General features: G+C 42.3%; 1 protein-coding gene across 2 annotated transcripts; it reads left to right on the top strand.

The window, feature by feature from the left end:
• Positions 1-8,990: 8,990 nt before the first annotated feature.
• LOC111971577 (protein FRG1) lies at positions 8,991-22,478 on the top strand. Of its 2 annotated transcripts, none has more exons than XM_023998420.2 (9): positions 8,991-9,137; positions 9,357-9,424; positions 9,542-9,664; positions 18,680-18,737; positions 19,023-19,137; positions 19,436-19,540; positions 19,757-19,848; positions 21,392-21,502; positions 21,918-22,478. In XM_023998420.2, exons 1-9 carry the CDS (start codon positions 9,079-9,081, stop codon positions 21,952-21,954), a joined length of 768 nt encoding a protein of 255 aa, XP_023854188.1. In that variant the 5' UTR covers positions 8,991-9,078; the 3' UTR covers positions 21,955-22,478. The 2 variants fall into 2 exon arrangements, with proteins under 2 accessions (XP_023854188.1, XP_023854187.1); XM_023998419.2 differs by having other exon boundaries at positions 8,994-9,137; positions 9,542-9,673.
• Positions 22,479-23,557: the final 1,079 nt, after the last annotated feature.

Genomic DNA, 23,557 nt, shown 5'->3' with positions numbered 1-23,557 from the left:
GCTCTCGGCCTTCGCCTCTCCCGAGTCCGTATGGGAGTTGCAGTGATGAGACAAGACTGTAACTACCAATTAAATACCACAAAATTAGGGAGAAAAAAGTGGTAAAAAAATAATATATATTTTTAATTACATAGGGAATTTGGGACACAAACAAACATTTCAGGATAAAATCACTCAGAGTGAGAGGGAGGGGCTGAATTATTCACCAACCTGTGTATTTTTAAACCTCCAACCATACATCTATAATGCAGAGAGCTGTGAATCATGTTCCAGCTGCTATGAGACTGACATACTGTTAATCATTCAGTGTATCTTCACTTCACGCCAGGTTTGCACACACACACACACACACACACACATGTATATGCATGCAACACACACACTAGGGTTGAATGGCGGGAACCCGGTTACTGAGATTTACCGGGATTTACCGGCCAAAACCACTCCCTTTTTCAGGGATAAATAACTGCGAGAAACCGGTACATTTGTATAAATTATTTATATGAGCAGCATAGCGTGAAATGGAACTGTTAAATTATATGCAATGTCTAAATCTGGCTTCTGAATCAACGCTCAGGGTGGGGACAGACCCATCTCAGTATGGAGCACAGTTCACAATACATGTAGACCTATCGTCTCATGGTAACTTTTTTTCGTTTGACAGGTTGGCCTACATTTGCTGCAGCACGGTCTATGCTACAGTAATATAAAGACCGAATGCGAGTCTTATTTACCAATATTCATCTGGCTTTCGGGGGTCACCTTGTTTTTAATTGTAAAGATTGTTTCTTTTATTGCCGCTGCAGAGTTTTAAAATAGCCTATCACTCGAAAACCGTTGCTTTAAAACAGTGGATGCATCAACTCCATTCAAAATAAATAATCCTGTTCTAGATTGATATATATAGCCCTATATATACTGTAGATGTCCTAGCCTACCTTTTTCAGGTAATACATTCAATACAGTATTAGCCTTATAGTTAGCTAATTAATGATGGGTTATGCATAATAAGCTTCTAGCTTATAGCCACTGTCTCTTGCACAATACGCAAGCACCTGTGCTTCGCCGACCTCTCCTTAAAAAATGCTCCTTAGCTCTTGGAGCCCCATGCAGGAAAAGCTAGACTAGAATAGCTTGCTGGACCTTATTTATTTTTGTTGCGTTTCTTCTACCAATAGACAATTTTTACAACAGCCAATAGAACTCACGGGTAGTTTGAAAGAAGAGCGAACGCAATGGCGGTAGGCTACAGCAGTTATTTATTCAGACCCATAACCATTCAATCTTCGTGAAGAGAAGTGAAAGCCTTCTGCATCTAATTCTTATCTCACATTATATTATTCAAGGATGTCATTCGAATGATTCACTTATTTCATTTAGCCTAACTGTTGAAAGGGAGGAAGAAACGAAGCAACAATAGAGAGAAAGAGGAGATAGGCTAATAACATTAGGGGAAATATTATGAAAGGTATATATGCGTCAGCCTACTAATTATCAAAATTAAAATAAAATTCGCTAGCCTATACTTGTAACTTTGTAGGCTGCATTTGCTGCACCAGAATTGCATGTTCTCTTCTGTTTTTATCATGGTTTGAACGATGTGGGTAATTCCAGTCCATATAATACAGTATAGTACTATATAGTATAGTATAGTATAGTAGTATAGTACAGTAATACAGTCCACGCTCAAAAAGATTAGCCTACTGGAGCTAGTTTCATATATTTACCAAAGAGAGTGTATAGCAAGCTACATCTATGGGCTTTTCTGTTTTTCTGTCGTGCATAATGTGCAGTAGCCTATATCATATATGTATTGGATAACGGCACAATTATTTGGTATTTTTGGGGCTTGGCCTCATTAAATGTTGTTAATGAAGGGCTCATACAATGTATTTAATGTATGGCTCATCAGACTCAGGTAGCATCAGGCTTGAATGTTCATTCTGATCAAAGCTTTAATCAGATCCAGACATGCATATGCTTTATAATGCTTTTGAATGACACTTCCGGTTTTGGCGGGAAATACTGGGTTTCCCAGGAGAAAGGGGAGAAAAGTGATTTATTGGAATATTTGTAAAATACTGAGAAAATATTCAACCCTAACACACACACACACACACACACACACACACACACACACACACACACACACACACAGAAGCTGAGACAATGAAAGCTTGTGATTGCAGGGCTCCTACAGTGGAGGACTGTTTATTGGAAGATCATAAATTCCGTTGCAAACCTTTTGCTGCAGTATACCCTACTGAACACAACCCTATACAGTTTTTTCTCAAAACCTTAAGGATGTCCATAGGATGTCGACAATAATTGATGTAGACCTGTTAGTTGTTTTTTTATGAGGTCTAAGTAACTTACCACACTGCAATATATAATCACAGCAGACCATCAATGACAATCAGATTGTGTGGCTGGATAACCCTTTCATAACAATCAGCAGTAGACAAACTCAAACTCTATCACAACATTGATCTGTTCACCTCCTACACCTGTACCTATGCCATTGAAAATGGCCTCAATGAAAATCATGTGTGCTTTTTTAAACCAGTTCTCTCTTTCCAGGTGGCTGGTCCTGCACCCTCTACACACGCTCCACAACACCCCATCACAGCCAGAGATTCTTGAATATAATGATGTTCCTCTGAATTACACATTCAGATATGCTAACCCAATACATTTCAGTATGATTTACTTTGGAATGCTACCTAATTTTTCAGTGGCACACTCTGTGGCAGGCTGCGGCATGAAGCACTGTGCATGAGCAATTTCACTTGGCTTGGGCTGTAGTGGTTAGGTCTCTGCAATCCTGGATCCTTGAGACATCCCTACCCCATTGAAGTAGAATTGTAAATGGTTAAGGTGAGGGTTAGGTAAGACCGGGTTATGGTTATGGTTAAGTTAGGGTAAGGTAAGGCTTAAGGTTAGGGTTTAGGGGTAGGGACATCCAAGATCTCAGATAGCACTGACCTTAGTGGTTAGTATGTACAGTATCTATGAGGTGGCACTGCCCCTAGTGTTGGCATGTGACAGACAGGGGTGAGGGTAGACTATTGATAAAATATTGAACTGAATTTTAAACACACACAGACACACGCAAACATGCACTCTACCACACACGCAAACAACACACACACACACACACACACACACACACACACACACACACACACACACACACACACACACACACATCACACACACAACACACACACACCACACACACCACACACACACACAACACACACACACACACACACACACACACACACACACACACACACACACACATTGACTGGACTCTACAGCCTAATCTCATTGGCCCAGCAGCAACAAGACCCATTTGGCTGCTAAATTAATCACTTTAACATTCACAACTGATGAAGCACAACCTTTAGGTCTGGAAGGATGAAAGGGTCGAGGGACCAGCATAAGACGAGTGGAACAAGGGTGGGAAGGAGGGAGGAAAGGAGAGAGTGACAGAGGGTGAGGGGGTTGTGTAGCAGGAACGGGAGTGTGTGCCAACGGCATTCAGAGTCCCCACACAGTGAGCACCTGCCAGGGAGAAGGCATGCTGAGGTGTACAGGGAGTGTGTGTGTCTGTCTGTATGAATGCGTACTGTAGGACATCTACCGCAGGGTAACCTGCGAGAAACCGGAGTGTCACTAGTGTGTCCAATGGAGTATTACTGTACTCTGACAAAGAGAAGGGAAGACATTTTTATGATTTTTTTTCGTGTTTTTTACTGGACACCAAAATGACTGGTTTCTTCAATGTCCACTGCACAGTTTGTAATTACAGAGAGCCAGCTACAGGCCTAAATTTAACTGTGGTCCGTGGCACTATATGGAATCGGAGAAGACGGTTGTAAAGGGATATTCTCAAATCACTGTTTTTCTCCGAACCCCTAATATGAGGAACTAATATTTTTGTACATCAATGTCACTACTACTGCAATTATCAGTATGCATTTGTTGACAAAAGCATTAATGAAATGAGCCACCCTCATTTGGTCACCTGAAACGAGTGTAGTTATGAAATACTGAAGTAGGCTACTGTCATGAATGTATAATGTTGGAATTATGAATGTGTAATGAAGTCCTTATGTAGGAACCCTTAAAATTAGGAGCGACCCTGTTTTAAATGACCGTGGATGGAGCCATTTTGATAATTACAATTTTCTCCACGGACCTTTGTTTGGCAGCCATTCATATGTCAGTTCTCCATCAAGTCCATTGTTTGAAATGGCTTTGTCAGGTGCGCCACCGTGAAATGGCATGTCTAGCGAAGTGAGACCACCGTTGACTTGTCTCTCACTTGGCCTTATGAGAATTACTACTCGTTTTTTTTCCTATCACCAACATCCGACCTCTTCACCTGGAACGCATAAAGTGGTTACCTCTGTTTTCCTCCCTGCGGCGTCGCTAGCGACACTCGTCCCCAGAGAGTGCAAAGTCTCTCGTCCTCCCTAGGCTCCGAGTGAGCGTTAAGAAAAATACAGGCGGAAAAAAGGAAGGGTGGGGAGAGAAACAAAGCGGAAATGGGTTGTCTGTTACCTCCAACAAGGTCCTGAAAGGACATTTCACGGCTGTTTATCCATTTTCTGAACTCCCATCTTCCATAGCCTGCGGCCAAATTGCCATAAGCCTCACAAATGACTAGAGACTGTAGTCAATTTCCAGAAGTACAGCCCCATGAAGTCAGGCAATGCCACAGTCCAGCACACCATGAGAGAAGTACTCTAATCGCTCCAAAACACTAGCCCCTAGACTGCTTCTTACTTCTTTTATCGTCTGAACCCCTTTTTCTTCCTTAGTTAATCGGTTTTTCAACTTGGGAGTATACAGCGCAGCACATCTTCAGTTTAACGTTAATTAGCTTTTTATTTGCACTCTCTCTTCTATCTTGAAACAGAATTGGAAATGCAGGGCCCACAGACATCATGGGGCCACACACAAAGTGCTAGCTTTGTTTGAGCTTAGTGAAGCTTGAACTAAATGTACACTACCGTTCAAACGTTTGGGGTCACTTAGAAATGTCCTTGTTTTTGAAAGAAAAGCAAAATTTTTTGTCCATTAAAATAACATCAAATTGATCAGAAATACAGTGTAGACATTGTTAATGTTGTAAATGACTATTGTAGCTGGAAACGGCTGATATTTAATGGAATATCTACATAGGCGTACAGAGGCCCATTATCAGGGAATACTCACACACTTTTTTCACGTCTACAGAAAGTGCCTTTGATTTAGAGGCTAAGGGTTGTTTTTGGACTGGGCCATGTATCCATAGGTTGGGAAGTCCCCAACAGCTACTATAATAATCAGGTCAGAGGTTACGCCCCTCTCAAATGACAAAGACCCCCCCCCCCCCCCCCCCCCCMCCAYCCSGYCAGGAGATGACATCACTGTGTCTTTTTTTTTTACTCAGTGGGCCCCTAGGGACCACATCTTAAGAATCCGTTACTCAAGCTCTCTCCGTCTCTTCCGTCTCACCAATGTCACCCACATGAAAGAGCGCTACAGGAGTTGGTAATCCCTGAAGAGCAGCCGTCAGCGGGGCACGGTGACATTGACAAAGTGAGAGGGGCCCATAGGGGAGCGTAACTGCACGCCGTCACTTAACAGGGAGTCGGGGATACCTGCTCGGTCGCTGTCAGTCACTTCACCCTGACTCACCCGAGTCCTCGCAGGAAGGGTTTGAGTGACAGCGGGGAGAGAGGAGGGAGGGAGGTGGTTGCGAGGGAGAGTAGATGGCACTTATGTTTGCAAGGCGGGCTGAACAGGAGTTGAGGGACTGTAGTGCTAATGGTTTGGGGGAAAGGAACGGGGGGAGAGAAGGAGTGGAACAAGGAGGGAGAGAAGGAGGGAGAGAGAGAGGTAGAGGGAGAGAATGAGAGAGAGAGACAGAGAGAGAGGGGAGTGTTGCATGTCAGTTCCTATCAATTGAGACGTCTCGAAACTGTCTGCCGTTATCTGACGGAACACTCAGTCCTCCAGAGGCTTTTTACTGGATAGCTGTTATTTAGGAACACCTCTGGTCAATCTCATCATTTTACAAATGGGATTGCTTTCCTGGGCGTTTAACTACTTACTGTGTGCATAGCCATCATCATAGGGTTCATAGTTTACTGTGGTGCGTGCGTGTGTATATTTGTGCGTGCTCATGCCCGTGCGTGCACTTTGATATTAACTTTCAATGGTTTGTCATAGTTTACTTTCACAATCCCTTCACGCTTAGAAGTCAAACTAAAATGCCACAACCAAATACCACTAACATCTCTCTTCTCTCTGAAATACTATTTCCTAAACCAATTTTTTGTTATCCTTGTTTTGGGTCTTGGCCACATTAAAGACGATGAATTTTCCTTCACAGCTGAAAGGCAGCTAATGGAGCAGGCGGACTTATTAGATCAAATGCATTTTAAGGACATGAAAAAGAGACAAAGGACAGAAAGGGAACATCACAGAGCTCAATTACCAAGAGGCAGAGTCTGAGTCCTACCAAGAGGCAGAGTCTGAGCCCTATAGGCCCTGGTCAAAAGAAGTGCACTACAAAGGGAACACTGTACCATTTGGGACACACCCAATCTAAACCTCCACAGAGAGCGTCTTCAGTTGTGTGTTTGCTTGAAACCGATTTAATAACTTTGTCAAAAACAGTCAAATCTAAGCTGCAGTGACTTCTCTTTCCATCCAGCGACATCTTTGGTTTTGTCCGAGCGTTTGGCTAATTGAGGCTTAAATCTTGATTCTCATTTGATTCACACTCGCATATTACTCTAAATGTAAAAAAATATTTATGAAAACAAGACTAACTTTCATGTTTGCAAATGTATTTGGTATTACTCGCTCCTCCGACTCAAACACATTGCAAACATTTTCAAAAGCAGCAATGTTTATAATCAAATTTTGTTATCACTGCAATATATCTGAATTATTTTTAAGTCTGACATCCAGAGAACTATCACTACAATCTTCCCATTTGAGAAATGTTACTGGGCTGTGATCCAATCAAATTTCCTAATTTCCTTCCAAACTATAGGTAAGTGGAAGGGTGTGAGGGAATTCCACCATATTGCTTGCACCCTGGCATGTCCTTGCAGATCACTAGTAACTGGTTAGGAGTACGATGGCTATACTAGCTAATATGATAGAGTATAGTAGTTTGTGAAACAAAATATGTGATTTGTCTTAAATCTCTACCAAGTATAGACAGAAGAAGATTGGCCAACCCTTGGAGCCTGGTTTCTTTCTAAATTTCTTATAGCTTCCTGCCTTCTAGGGAGTTTTCCTAGACACTGTGCTTCTGCCTCTGCAATGCTTGCTCTTTGGGATTTTAGGCTGGGTATCTTTAAAGTACTTTGACAACTGCTGATGTAAAAAGGGCTTTATATAAAATACATTTGATTGATTGATCATAAGTTATACAACTCTCTAAAATGACCATTTATCATCACTGAAAGCATTTCATTGACTTCGGTGATCCCACATCATCTGAGTCTCTCCACTTTGTCGGTGTGACTTTTCAGCTCTGAGAGACACCGCTGCCTGGTAGCGCTTTGCTTTACCACAAAGGGCAGGCTTCTGTCTCATTAATTTTACTTCCTGACACTGTCATCCAATGATTTATTACCTCCTGTCACAGGCTTCCTGATTGGCCTATTCTTCCTTAATGGGGTGTCATTAGTATAAACATTAATTTGAGTGCACCCCTCTCTCCTAGGTCGATACTTGCTATGGCTCACATGTTGGTTGTTTCAATGAAGACTGGGAGGAATTGGTGCAGGAATTTGACACAACGCCATGTACCTGTTAGCAGTTGGTGGAGTTAGTGTTTAACGTTTCTGGCGCATTGTATGATGTTGAGCAGCACACATATGTGTGTTCGTTGAAGTAGAATGAATTTGTGTGTGAGTGTGCATGAGAGATACTTTGTGTGTGAGAAAGAGTGTGTGTGCGCATGCATGTGTGAAAGCGAGAGTGTGAGTGCCAGTGTGTGAGAGTGTGCATGAGAGAGAATGTGTGTGTGTGTGTGTGTGTGCGTGCGTGCGTGTGTGAGTGCCAGTGTGTGAATGAGAGAGAATGTGTGCGTGCGTGTGCGTGCATTGGTCTGTGTTCATGCTCCCTTTCAGCCCCTCCAGGAGTCTTGGTGAATGAAAAAACAGAACCAACGTCTGGGTAGTAATTTACAGTAATTTGCTGGTCAGAGACAGCAGACACACAGTCTATTGAGAGAAAAGCCAAACTCCAGTACCCCTCTGAGCCAGGAGACAGACAGTCAATTTCCCTCGCACTCACTGCCAGCCTTGGCCTGGACTCAGGTAGTTTACAGAGATACACTCTATGTGAGACTGTGCAGAGACTCTAAACATGGCCACTTAAGCTGCTCCTTGACTACGGCATGGATGGATGTGTGTGGAGTTGGGGTGATATTGTGAGTGTGCAAGTTTAAGTGTGTGTGTGTGTGTGTGATTCTCTGGCACACTTAGTCTAGTGAAAAGCATGAGCTGTTGCACACCCAAAAATGTTAGTAGAGGTGCTGACTACTGTAACAGTGAGTAAACTGTAGGCTATAGAAAATAGTCACAAACCCTCTATATAATCTCCCAGTAATGTATTGGGTAAACCACAAATGTTTTGGCATCACTGTGCCTTCTTCAGGGTAATGTCATGAATGCTTGAACCAGGTTATGTAGACAAACAGTGCAATTAGTGCAACCAATGACCATAGTAATCCAGAAGAAACGTTGGTGGTTTACCCATTAAATTACTGTGAGCTTATATAGAGCGTGTACGACTCTCTGTCACACTTAGTAACACATAATTAGTAACACATCACCTTTTACATTGAACAAAAAAAAATGCTGCAAAACAAACAAGGCATTATTCAATTTATTTTATGAACACATACAATGTTAATATATTCTCCAAAGAATAGATGTCGCTTGTTTGGTAAGTGATATTTTGTTTTTACCTCGACAGCCACCGTACTCGCATGTTGTTTTCGTTCGTTTGTTTATGTTAGCTTGGTGGCTAGCTAGTTTCCCATAATCTGAAGATATGGCTGACTATTCAAAAGTGAAAATAACAAAACTTGTTTTGAAAGGACTTAACAAGGGGTGAGTTTATTCCTCAACATCGAATTCAATATTTGTTTGTGTAGAAGGTGGTGAATCAAGCTGGCTAATAATGCTATCCAGCTAGCTATCGTTCATCGACTCTGACCAGGCATTAACAGTTAGCTACTGGCTAATGTTAGCTAGCTAACTGTTTGCTATTTTCCTTTTTCCCAATTTCTAATTTGACCTTGCTAATGTTAATCCACAATTGTCTTGTAGAAAGAAGAAGAAGCACAAGGATAAGAAAAGAAAAAGGGACGATGCACAAGATAAACCGGATATTGTTGGTATGTTGTTTGCTGGTCATTCTTGGCAGCTAGCTAGCTACATAGCTAGCTAGTTGAAAAGGGTTCTATGATACTCCACAAAGTAGCAAACAATCATGTTTTTTTTCTGCTTTCTAGGTGGATGGTGGTGTATCAGTGGCTTTGGGGAGATTTCAGGAACGGTTGCAATAGAGATGCAGACTGATTCCTACATCCATGCCCTGGATACTGGTCTGTTCACAGTTGGTGCACCACATCAAGGTAAGAAAAGTGAGAGACTATCTTTAGCTAAATTCACTCAATATTTCCTTTGTAGTACACTACTTCTCATCCAAGTCACGTAGAGCTCTGGTCAAACGTAGTGCACAATAATATAGGGAGTAGGGTGTCATGTGTTTTGTCATTAATGCATGATGATGATGCACACAATTTGCTGTATGCCATACTAGGTTGTTATGCTACTTGATTGGACAGGGGGAAGTGTTTCGAGAGACATTTTGCCATTTGTTACATCATTGAGTCGATAGGGTTCATTTTGAAGTGTTGGTGATGTGTGTGGGGCATGATCAAAATGTTATGCTTGAGTAAGTGGCGTATGGGAGCATTGTACTGCCTCAACCCAGAGGCTTTTGTGGTACAGTCCGTTAGGCTTTCACCTCTGCACCGCATGAGCTAGGGGTCGAGTCCCTGTTACAGCTCTCACTCTTCTGCTCCACCTGTTACCAGGGGGCAGGGAGGGAGGTTGAAGGTAGTGGAACTTTTGATTTGTTTAGATACAGATTACTGTTTTAGACTGTTATGAGACAAACACTGGAAGAGATTGCAAACCACCGGTAACAACTAGGGGGCTTATGCACAATTCAAGACCGAAGGGTAAATCCTTTTGAATTCAATCACTTTTTGACAGCACCCCTTTTGATTTCAACTAAACCTTCCATACATATTTGCCCTTTTGTAGAAGTGCTCAGAAAGTTACTTTTTGTAATAGTTTGACAGCTTTTAAATTATATCAAACTCAACCGTTTATCTTTTCCAGTGATGAAGACATGGATGCCTCATGGCATGGTGTGATGTGCAAAATGTGTCAACTTTGAGCACCTTTATCTCCTGAATGTTTTGGCATTCAGGTCCAAAAAGTCACTTTCTGACAAATGTTTCCATGGGCAAACATGTATGGAAAGTTTTGTTTAAATGGATTTACCCTAACACAAATCTTTGGGACAGGGTTACATATCACAAGACATGAGTACTGAGTAGGGTTGCACATTTTGGGGAATATTCAGAGGTGGGAATGAATGGGAATATATGGGAATTAATGAAAATATATATGCAAATTAATACCATTTAAATGTAGATGTTTTTTGCATTGGATATATTTACCATATCATATAAACCTTTTACCTTATCATAAGTAGACATAATTTCAAATTATTAAATCATTCCAATAGAAATCATTTTTAAAACGATTTAGTTACGAATTGAACTTTAATTAAATGATTTGACTCTTCACATGGGATGATTTCACTGAACAACAAAAGAAAGGGGATATTGAATGATCCCCAATGATCCATCGCATCTCCCAAAAACGTTTTCAACATACATCTGTAAAATGATAGTCTAGAAACTAAAGCTTTGGTTGTCTTCCTCTCAGGCTTCCATGTCTTCTCCCTGGACCTCCTCAATGTCCACCTCTTGAACATCAGACTCTGAGGCCTCATCTTCACTGTCTTTTTCCAACCTTGCTGAGGATGGCTCGTTGTCAGGCTCAAAAAGTCTCAAATTTGCTTGAATGGCCACCGATTTTTCAACCCATGTATTGGTCAGCCTGTTGTGTGCTTTGGTGTGTGTGTTCCCAAACAAGGACCAGTTGCGCTCTGATTTGGAGGATGATGGAGGCAACAGGGGAAAGACCCTCAGATCCACAAAGTCCCTTCCACCAGGTGGCTGATGAGATATGCTGGCACAACTGCCATATTGCATCTCCATCCCAAAGCCCTTGCTTGGAAGTATACTTCGCCAGACTGCCAAGAACCTTGCCCTCATCCAGCCCAAGCTGGCGAGACACGGTAGTGATGACAACATATGGCTTGTTGATCTCTGCACCAGACAGGATGCTCTTGCCAGCATTCTTGGGGTTCAACATGTACGCTGCGGCATGTATGGGCTTCAGGCAGAAGTGTTCACATTTTTTGATGTATTTCAGAACTGTAGTTTCCTCTGCGTGGAGCAACAGTGAAGTGGGCATGGCAGTATGGATTTCTTCTCTTACATCTGCAAGCAGAGTCTGAACATCAGACAGGACGACATTGTCTCCCTAAATCTGTGCAATGGCTACTGCCATAGGTTTCAGGAGTTTCAGGCTGCTTACCACTCTCTCCCAAAATACATCATCCAGGGGGATCCTCTTGATGGAGCTGTGCATATCGGCAGACTGAGATATGGCAATTTCTTGGAGAGACTCCTTCTCTTCCTGGAGACTGCCAAACATGATGACAACCCCACCCCAGTGGGTGTTGATGGGCAGATTCAATGTGGTGCTCTTATTCTTCTCACTTTGCTTGGTGAGGTAAATTGCTGCTATAACTTGATGACCCTTCACATACCTAACCATTTCCTTGGCTATCTTGTAGAGTGTATCCATTGTTTTCAGTGCCATAATGTCCTTGAGAAGCAGCTTCAATGCATGAGCAGCACAGCCAATGGGTGTGAAGTGAGGGTAGGACTCCTCCACTTTAGACCAAGCAGCCTTCATGTTCACAGCATTGTCTGTCACCAGTGCAAATATCTTCTGTTGTCCAAAGTCATTGATGACTGCCTTCTGCAATGTAGAGACCGGTGTGTCTGTTGTCCCTTGTGTCTGTGCTCTTGCAGAATACTGGTTGAGGGGTGGAGATGATATAGTTAATTATTCCTTGCCCACGGACATTCGACCACCCATCAGAGATGATTGTAATACGGTCTGCTTTCTCTATGATTTGCTTGACCTTCACTTGAACTCTGTATCTAGCAAATTAGTAGATAAAGCATGTCTGGTTGGAGGGGTGTATGCTGGGCGAAGAACATTCAAAAATCTCTTCAATACACATTGCCTGTGAGCATCAGAGGTGAACCAGTTGCATACACAGCTCGAGCAAGACATTCTTCAGCATTTCTCTGACTACGTTCGCTATTGAGTCAAAAAACCTTCTGATTCCAGGAGGACCATGAGCTGTTAATATCGATAAGGTGTCTGATTCATCATTTTCACCTCAAATAGAAGTAGAGGGACTTTTGTCAGAGGTTACTTGTTGTGAGCACTGAGGGAACTTTATGCACTTGGCAAGATGATTCGGCATCTTTGTTGCATTCTTCACATATGATTTGGCACAGTATTTGCAAATGTACACAGCTTTTCCTTCTACATTAGCTGCAGTGAAATGTCTCAACACATCAGATCGTGCCAGTGGCATTTTCCTATAAAGATTAGAAAAATAATAAATTGTAAAAAACAAAACAAATACAATTCCATGTACAGATAAATAGTTAAGCAGTTAGATTAAACAACTCCTTTGTAAGATAAAGGTTTTAAAATGAAACAAGTATGGAAACAGGTGTATTAACACTCCTCGGTTAGCAGGCTCAAGCAAGCTAAAACCCACATGGTAGCAAAAACTAACTAGCAGAAATTGTTAACAAGTTATAAATGATTTAAACACTTTGCTGTAGGCTACTATTTACTAGTTACAAAAAAATCATGTATGTCATATAATATATTCACCCCACCCAGTATTGTAATCAAAACTTACCAGAAAGCATGTAGTCCTTGGCTCAGACAGTGTAGTAGTGTGGGCTCAATAGCATCTCATTAGTGTGCAAGATCTTGAGAATCAGCTGTACATGTGATGGAAGAATGCACTGTGCATGCAGAGGGTTGCAATTCCATTGAATTGGGGATAGTTTAACCAAAATATGCCACAAGACCTAGAATTGCCCTATGTGTATCCCATAAAAAAGGTTCACTGTTATAAGCTAACTTTTTTTGATATCAAGCAAAATTCCCCAAATTCCCGGGCTTAACGTCCCATGGAAAGTTTTCTAAAGATTTCCAGAAATTTACCGGAAAGTTTCCTACCCTTTGCAACCGTAGTGCTGAGTAGCCTTTAGTTTGATCCAATAATTTGAAGGGATGTCCACATAATTTTGTATATATATATATATGACATTTATTTTCATGATGGTAAAACTGAATTAAGATTAGGTCTGTAAGAGCTAAAGTTATTGTACAGTCTGACAGCCGTGGGTAGAGTGGTGTTTTTGTTGTTTTATAATACGGGCAGTAACACAGGACAGTCTGTTTCTCAGCAGCCTGGTGGTGCAGTCACCTCCCTTATGAGAGGGAGCGGGTCATGCAGTGGTTGTTCGAGAGTGTGCATGTCCTTCACCAGGTGTACTGCAGCCTGCTCTCACCTGCTCTGCAGTGAGGGGAGCTGTGGTTGGACTGCTCCAACCCTGGAGATGATCCTCAAGGCCCTCTGCACCCTGTCTAGTTGGGCCTGCTGCTTTTTACTGCATCCAACTAACAGCACTCCACCGTATTCCAGACAAGGTCTGACCAGTGTAGTATGTCTGTCACCACTGAGGTTAGAGTCTAGATGAAAACCAATATACTTAGTTGTTGTTACCACTGGTACTTCCTGTCCTTCTAGGATTAGTGGTGCGGGTTGTGGATGGACTCTAAAATAACATATCCGAATTTCCAGACTTTTTCCCATTCAGGAGCATGTTGTTGGATGTGGCCCTATCATCCAGCTGCTTTTGCCTCCAAGCCCATGGAAGTGTCCTCCTGGATGCTGGTTAGTTGTATATGGCTCGGGACAGCCCTACATCATCAGCATACCCAGTGTCACTGAACATTTCGGTTGGACATGTGAAGGATAAACGGACATGGTGAGACGACGCCCTCTTGTGGCACACCAGAAGTGGCCTCTGACCAGGGGCTGAATGTGCCATTCATCATCACCCTCTGCCTTCTTCCGCTGGTGTAGATGTGGAGCCAGGCTAGTAACCACAGACACAGTTAAATGTCAGCCAGATGTTGCAGGAGCTTTGAGAGGGTAGTTTGGCAAGCTATCGCCAAAACACTTCTTGAATCCCCTCATCTCTGTAGCATCCCTAGCAGCTCAGCTGCTGAAGTCAACTGTGATTCAAGTGACTTGCACCAATGTTACCAACTTGGGTGGTCTGCACAACTCAAAACAGGTTGGCCCACTAAACTAAAGGCATCTTCATGTCTCAAAAGAAAACTCATGGGACCGTAGTTTCAATTGGAACTTGATTTACTTATAATCATCATACATTATGATTATCATAAATTATGGATATTGGTGGTCGCGCAACTGGTAGCTTGATGCACACGTTGTTTGTGAACTCAATCTGTTTAAGTCAAGGCGGTGTGGGTGTCTTGTGCAGCCGTTTTAGATGGCAACTTCGCTCAAGTTGTCAGAATGAGTCACTCTAAAATGGCTGTAAATTCTTAAATGATTTCACTTTGCAATTCAAACTGACAAGATTGAAATGAAGGAGAGAGAGAAAAATCTAAAGTGGTCCTGTTGATTGCTCCCTCTTATAAAGTCGTTTTTGAAATGCAAGCCAGCCCAGCATGTCACTTGCATTTACTTGAATTGTCTGCGTCGGGGTCTCCCGAGTGGCGCAGCGGTCTACAGATCCGGGGTTGATCCCGTGTCAGCCGACCGCGACCAGGAGACTCATGAGGCAGCGCACAAATGGCCCAGCGTCGTCCGGGTTAAGGGAGGGTTTGGCCGCCTTGGATGTCCTTGTCCCATCGCGCTCTAGAGACTTGTGGTGGCCGTGCGCATGCATGCTGACTTTGGTCGCCAGCTGTACAGTGTTTCCTCCTACACATTGGCGCGGCTTGCTTCCATGTTAAGCGAGCAGTGCGGCTTGGCGGGGTCGTGTTTCAGAGGATGCCTTCTCTCTCGAGTCCGTATGGGAGTTGCAGTGATGGGACAAGACTGTAACTACCAATTTGATATCACCCCAAAAATTGTATGCACTTTTTTGGGTCTCTGTTGGATTCTGTAATCCGGCATTATAGACAGAGCAAATGGAGCTGGTAATCGTCTGAAATTAATGAATCCCAGAAGAGAATGGAAGAAAATCTCCCCCATGAAGCCCAGTTTTCTCATGTTCCATTCTTTTCCAATACGAAGCGAGGAAACCAAAGAGCCGTAATGGACGTCACGTTCCATTAGCCTGGCAAAGTGGCAGGGAATTTTTTGTGTCATTCATTTGTGGAGAATTGGGATGTTCACTAATTGTTTCTTCCAACTTTATTTTCTTGCTTTTTCGATGACCGCCGCTTTCGATGGCTGCCTGTGTGCGGTACCAAGCGTCTTGAAATCTAAACCAATTTTGTCCTAAACGGTATAAGATTTAGTGGCGTTTTCGTTCGAAATCAATTTGAAATCACACTCTGAGAGAGTGGACATGTAAAATGAAAGGGAGATCTGCACTACTATGTTGATCCAGAAGATATTAGGACATTCATTTCTGCACAGCTTGCCGGGTAACGGTTTAGCGAGGAAGCTGGAATTGCTCCTCCACACACACACACACACACACACACACACACACACACACACACACACCAGGCATTAATCTATTTCTTTGTCCTCTCAAGCACGTTATTGGATATCATCAATATGAATCCGGTGCTAGCTACGATTTATGGTGCCCATCCACTTGCAGACAATGAAATAATTTACATGGAGGAAATGTATTGCACAGCTCTGTGATGGGTTAGAATGCAACGAGGTAACAGGCAAAGAGCTCTCTCGTCTCATGGTTTATGGATATCAAGATCCAAATGAGTATCATTGACCTAATGTCATTGTGATTCTTTGCCTCTTAAATGCATAGTTTTTCAGCACAACGTTTAAATTGGTCACGTTTTCATACCACCAAGTGGTATTGTGTCTAGGGTCCACAATAGATAGCATCTGAGCGCGAGTATCCGGACCCACTGGGTAGTTTAAGGTGAAAAGTGTAGTCCACAATCTAAAAAGAACGGGAAAGATCGGCACCAACCATTTAATTTCGATTGTATGTTTACCATTCCAAGTTGGCGTGCATGACAAGTTAGAGGGACATTGCCAACGTGTGCTGGAATCACATCTTTGAATCCAGGCTCACAGACGATATGCTTCGTCTCCCCACCGTTAGCCCCACTGACTAGCAAGCCAGAGCCCCATTACACCAGCCCCTGAGCCTCAGGGAAAAGGCCTCGACTTGGGGGTGGAACACCTAACCTAACTAGCCAAGCTAGACTAAATGGGAGTTTCCAGGCAAATATTCTCTGCCCTAAGGCGAGACATGTTTTGAGAAATGTTCAATAAAACCCATCCACCCTCCACCATCCACCCAAAGACAGAAACGCGGACCTGGGATTCAGCTCACGGTTTTTCATTGAAGAGGGAGAAAGAGGGAAAAACGGCCAGGAGAATAAAACGTGAACTATTCCTATTCCCTTGGTGAGGCTCGAACTTGGGAGGCAGGCTCATTTAAATGAGATGAAAGAGAAATGGAGTTACAGGGACAGAGAGAGAGAGATGATGTTTCTGTACTTTTATGGGATTTTCAGTAAGAAGGAAACCCGTCTAGAATAATTTAGCCCTCTCAAGCTGAGAAAAGCCCTCAAGATGCTTAGTCACTGGATGCAGGAGACGTTATGAATGCCCTCTGTAAGGTCAAGGGTCACGGGGAGATATAGGCCTGCTTTAGGGGATGGAATATAATTTAACCTGTCCGTCTGACTATTGTGGTCTGAGAAACGTGGTGGTATGTGAGCCTAGGGATTTTATTCGCTATCCCAATGCCCAATGATTGCACACAGAGGTGTGGTTTCCCAATTTGCATCAGTCTGTCCTTGAAATTGACAGACCCCCCCCCCCCCCCYCCYYCCCYMMCSTTGTGAGMACCTGTGATGGTCACATCCTTACGGTGTGTGTTTCACTGTATGATTAACTAGCTTCCTTTCATCAATGGCCCCTGATCTGGCAGGACAAAGCAATAGGGTAGAAATCCATCCACAACTTTTATCCATCACTGAGAAAGGAAAGGACACCAGTGCATGAAGCTATAATGGGCAGTAATATATATTGATAATATGTATTATGTGAATATACAGTATACATCACATGCGACTCAGCAATTAGCCTATTAAAATGTTTATCTGACTCCATAAAGATAATGAATATATACAAGCAAGCATTAGGCAATATTTTCCAAGCATATAGATCCTAAGTTTAACTTGCAGGACAACGCGTGAACAAAGAAAGGCTTACTAAGCCAGAGACCTAGAAGTCTAGGAAAGGAGAATTGATCATCCGACCTTCCTTCATGGACTGGATACAGGATAAGAGAGGACAAAGGCATTTCATTCCATTTATAACATCTGAAGGTGTAACCTTTCAACCCAAAACCAACCGCCATTGACCAATCAAACGATAAGTTGAGAGTAACCGAAACACTCCCGTGGCTGATCTCCACAGGGTGTTTCCGCATTTAGGGTGGTGCTTAAATTGGGGCAATGATTTCAGGTGGAACATTTTCTGAAGGGGTGGAGCCTTTAGCTGAGAGTTTCTGTTTTTAAGGGGGTGGAGATTTCTCTAGTCTTATAGTATCTGTTCTCATACATCTCTCCCCCCCCCAGAACCTAATCGAGCATCTGATGCAATTACGCAAGATTTGAGGTCTGGGTTTCAGAGAGTAGGGTGGGTGTAGGCGATCGATAGCACACAGCAGCAACATCGTGTAGCCCGAGGTTGTGTGTTATTAAGGACCATGAAGCATTAGTAAAACATGAATGCTCAGTACGTCTCAAGGGTAGAGGAAATTATGCAAATTGGCTGTTTTTCCAGAATGACACATCGTTATTGTACGTTAATACATCTGAGATCAAATGCATTGTATTGGCACCACTGAAACAGATTTATTTTTCTTCCTCAAGATCACAACCCCGGCGAGAGAATGTGAGAAATGCTAATCGTGCCCGACGTCGCGACACTCTGAATGTTAAGTCGGCAGAGCCAAGCTCCCAAATGTTTGAAGCGATAATAGAGTCATCTTGTTTTTAATCCTCATTAAACCAAAACGAATGCTCCTCTCGGATAAAAATAAGGAAAGTTAAAAAAAGAAAAGTGAAAATGCTCTGATTTAGAATATCAATCAGGGCTTCGTGACTCTTAAAAGGGAAATGTTTTCTTTGATATTTTCCAGACGACGAAGGGCCAGACCCCCCGGAGCAGTTCACTGCCATCAAGTTGTCAGACTCTAGGTATGTATGAAAGGAGTAAATATCACCTACGCACATTCTATGTTGACTTATCTGAATAGAAAGTGTCCCCTGGTGAGTTATAATAGACTTTGGAAGAACAATTACAGTCTCACAATTTTATAACTACAAAATTGCATTTAAATGAGAACGTTATAAAGGAGCATCAACTTCTGTCGTTCAAATGGTCTTTGTCTTTGAATAGTCTTTGGAAAAGTTTTTAGACACTCAAATCAACCTGCCAGTATCCAGGAATGAATTTTGTTTCTCCTGTGTTTTTCTCCCTAGGGTAGCCCTGAAGTCTGGCTATGGGAAGTATCTAGGGATCACCTCGGAGGGGGTCGTGGTGGGGCGTTCCGACGCCATCGGCTCCCGAGAACAGTGGGAGCCTGTTTTCCAGAACGTGAGTGAAGCAAGTGTCAATCAAAAAAAAAATGTCAGTCGATGCATACAAAGACTGTGATATAATGCCATGTCATATAGAACTTGTTGCATAGTAACCCTAAATATAGATAAGCCTCGTTTTCCTCACAGCTTGTTGCTTTGTTGATGCGGTTCGGAGTGAAAGCTTGATGCTCTCTGCATGTAATTGAGCTTTTACCTGGCGAGGTGAAACTCATCTGTCAAATAATCTCTTAATTTCATTCCTGTTTGTCCTCCATTTTTTGGGGACTAATTTCTTTCTCTTTCCCCCGTTCCAGGGGAAAATGGCTCTCATGGCAGCAAATAGCTGTTTCATCTCTTATAGTGAAAGTGGGGACATTGAGGCCAAGAGCAAGTTGGCGGGGGACGATGAGATGGTTAAGGTGATGTATATATTTCACAAGGTCGCTCCATAACCTCACCCCTCCCCATCTATACTATAGAAATTACATCCCAATGGGGCAGTGTGAAGTTGGTGACGGAAGGGAAAAACAAAATGTCTCTGAACATTAGGGGGGGGCCAGGATATTGCTATTCAACATGCAACTGTTTTGTGTTTTCCCCCTCTCTCTCTCTCTCTCGATGATGATGATGAACAGATCCGGTCATGCGCGGAGAGGGAGGTCAAGCGAAACGACGACATTGCCGACGAGGACAGGGGCAACGTGAAGAACTGCGAGCTCAACTACGTGTATGTACTGTCTGTCTACCTAAATCACACTCACAGTGGCAGCAACATTTGCAGCGGCAATCATACAAGGCTGTGATTCCATGCTCTCTAGTCTAGAGGTTGTAAACCCCTGTTGTACGGCTGATCTTGTCCAAATGAACATAAGTAAAGGTATCGGAAATGCCATGGCCTGCCCTATATCACGACAATGTTTTATGCATTCATGAAAAACTTTAAGACAGCCCTTTTTGTCAGAAATGCCCAACAAGGATCAACAGTGGGCTGTTATCCTAAATGACTGTGGAGTACTGCAATTATACCGAAATTGTTCATACTGGCTGCATATCTGTATTTTGAAAGTTCTATATCTTAAACTTGATTGTTGACATGCAAAACATATTGGGACTATATCAACAATGGACTAATAGTTTTGGGGTGGATTTTTCCTTTAAACTTCACCTACCAATTCTCACAGTGGGGGTGCATTTTATGTAGAAAAGACAGCCAGGAAGGTGGAGGGGTTGAACACTGTGACCTTCCGTAGACAGACAGTGATTTCCCTCCCATTTTCATCCGACAACCTTCCACTCTGCTTCTGTGAGATTTTGACAACTAATTCACAGGCCCGGATGCACAAGGTGGAGGGTGCTGGTGGGGGGAGTGTAGAGGCGCCACCTCATCAATCCCGCTCCCTTAAAAGGCCGATTGATGGGCCAACGCTACGGGGATGGAATTGGAACGAGAACGGAACCGCCGCTTTTACGGCCCGCGGCGGCCCATTAAGTTCTGAGGGCTAAGCGTGAACAAGGCTGTCATTGTGTTCCGTTTCTCCTCTTCCCACCTCAACTTTGTGTTCCATTTTTTTATCTTCCCCCTCTCTCCATCGTTTTTTATTTTAGAGGAGGAAAAAACACGGGGGAAATGGACTCATCATGTTGACGTGCCGATAATGGCTGCCCTTGAGCCCGTCATCGTGATGTAGTGCTTAGCATCCCAGAGCGTGTTGCATGAACAGAGTGCTGCCCGTGAATCATAAACCACTGACAGACTGTAACCACGGCTAGAGGGCCTAAATGTCGTTAGCGCGCCTTATAAAAATCTATGCGTTTGTTTGCGGCCCCATTGCACTCTGTATGTATCTACGTTCAGGACTGTTTACTTCAATGGAAATAGCACGGTACTTACACTCGTAAGTCGCTATATAACATTACACATTTGTCATGGTAGTCGGGTTTATGCCCCAGAGAGTGCAATGTTGTATATATTCTCTGACATTGCTCGTTCTAATATTTCTTAATTATTTTATTTGGGGGATTTTAGTGTTTTTTTGTTTTGTATTACWGTACTGTTGGAGCTAGGAACATAAGCATTTCACTACACTTGCGATAACATCTGTACGCAACCAATAAAATTGTATTCGATTTTTGTTCAGTGACGCTATTCTTTGTGTTTGATAGTGGTGTGATTGGTTCTCCCGTGTCTTATCACGAGGCTTTGTATGATAACTGCGTGTGCATTTGTGTGTGTAATAAGTCTCACTGAACACAGATTTCTGATATTACAGAAAGAAGTTCCAGAGTTTCCAGGACAGGCGGCTGAGGGTGAACGAGGAGGACAGCACCACACTGAAGATGGCCCGAAAAGACGGGAAGTTCCACGAAGAGCTGTTAGACAGGTGGGAGTTTATCTTCATAAAGAGGCAAATCCTAAACTAATTTTCATTCATTCTCCCATTGACATCAATACATGAATAACATTTTCTTTCAGTGGTGGTAGCTGCCCCAAACAAAACAACACACAAACTGGTTTTAATGATCAACACATCCAAATTTCCTTTCCAAGAAATCACTCTGGAACTGGTCCAAATTACTGTTGACATGACTCCTACTGATGGCCATTTTAATAGCAGGAGTCAATCACATAACTGGTCAAACTGCCAACACACTCTAAACCTATTTGCGCAAACCTGTTTCAATTCAACATGTTGCGACAAGCTGACTTGTCACATGATAGCTATTTACATTGTCTGGTGGATAGTGGTGATGTAAGGACTAAAAATAAACACTTGTGACTTTTGTTTTTGTTCACAGGAGAGCCAAGATGAAAGCAGACCGATACTGCAAGTGAAGATACAAGAGTTTATGGATTGTCCACTCGTCTTTGAATTTCTTATGTTAAAATCAAAAAGGCTCTCTTTTTTTTATTAGTTTGATTGTTTGACTGGCATTGATGAATACATTTGATTTGGTTAAGAGAAAGTAAAACTGCGATTTATTGTGTAATTTCAATCCCTAAACCCCTTCCCTAGCTGGCTCCTCAGAAGACTGAATAGTTTCACTGAGTTTCCCTATGCGTCATATCTCAAATAATAAACAGCAGTAGTGGTTATGGTGAACTGGATTGTATTCGAGAGATTACCCAGTGACCCATTTTCCTGTAAATTATTGCTAACATGCCTACCACCACTATCTTTGTTTTGCACAAAAAAACTGCAGATCAGTAGATCTGTTAGATATTTGGGACAGTCCATTGATGTTTGTTTGTTAGGTCTTAAGCCTGTGTTAAAATATGCTTAAAATGATTAAGACAAAAAAGTGATTGTGTTGAATTGTGTCTGGGAAATAAAGATAGATATGTTTTTATTTTTTTAAGTTAGTGGTGATACTTCATTCCGTACAGACATTTTTCAGTCGGCTTAACTTACCTTGTCCTGTGGCTCAATTTACCACATACCCAGGGTAAGTTTTACCAAGAGACCACTAAGCTATGTTTTCAAAACTGTATTTTTTTTATTCTTTTATTTCCAGGGATACACAACATCCTGAAATATATGTAGATATCTTTGTTAGAAAGAATACTATATTTCCCTTGATGTAGTGACGCTGAAAGCAAAAAAATGGCTCAACTTACCCCACTCTCCCTACAGTATTGCCTAATACACATTATGTACGTTTAACATAGGCCAAGCCCTGTTGTTGCCTCATATCCCAGCAGTGATGGCTTGCATTACGCCTGGGAGGAAAACACACTTCAACTTATCCCAAAACAAACATTTGGACTATATTAGCCCACACAGCTACAAGGATGCACTTTAATGCTAGTTTTATGACCTCATATGGAAGCTAATAGAGACACCAACTGATGTATAGAACAATCTTAAAATGATTTACTTTGGTTTTGATACAAGCATCATGAAACCTCTAAAACAAATTAATTCGACTAGTTCAAAATCAGTTTTTTGAACCTAACTTGCTTACTATTTCCATGTGGTTTCTTAATTCACATACTTTATGAAATTATTACCTCTTTCTAAATATTTGGTCAAATTATTAATTTTGTGTTCGGGTTTCCGAAAAAGAAAGGCAGCTCAATTTACCCCACTTATCCATAATAATTCAAGGTGTGAATATGACAACGCCTCAGTTTTGCCTCATATACTTTTCAAACTATTTTAAACAGCTTTTCTTGACAAGCGAATTAGCTTTAAAAAGTCATTTGTCACAACCCCTTAAAGTTGCTTTCAGTTGTTTTATGAGTAACCTGTGCCCAACTTTAACTACAATTATCCCATTCTATTGATCTTTAACTGCCAGTCATGCCATGTGTGCGTGCACTTGTTTCACTTCAGTATAACAATCAGGAATGTATCGGAGGGTGGGAGGAAATGTTTATATAATTTCACATCAGTAGGAAACCTAACTTCAGTATAACAATCAGGGGTGGGAGGAGA

The sequence above is a fragment of the Salvelinus sp. IW2-2015 genome, linkage group LG13 (genome assembly GCF_002910315.2).
Source record: "Salvelinus sp. IW2-2015 linkage group LG13, ASM291031v2, whole genome shotgun sequence".
Lineage (NCBI taxonomy): Eukaryota > Metazoa > Chordata > Actinopteri > Salmoniformes > Salmonidae > Salvelinus > Salvelinus sp. IW2-2015.
Note: the sequence above shows the minus strand (reverse complement) of the source record. Positions and strands in the feature narration are given on the sequence as shown.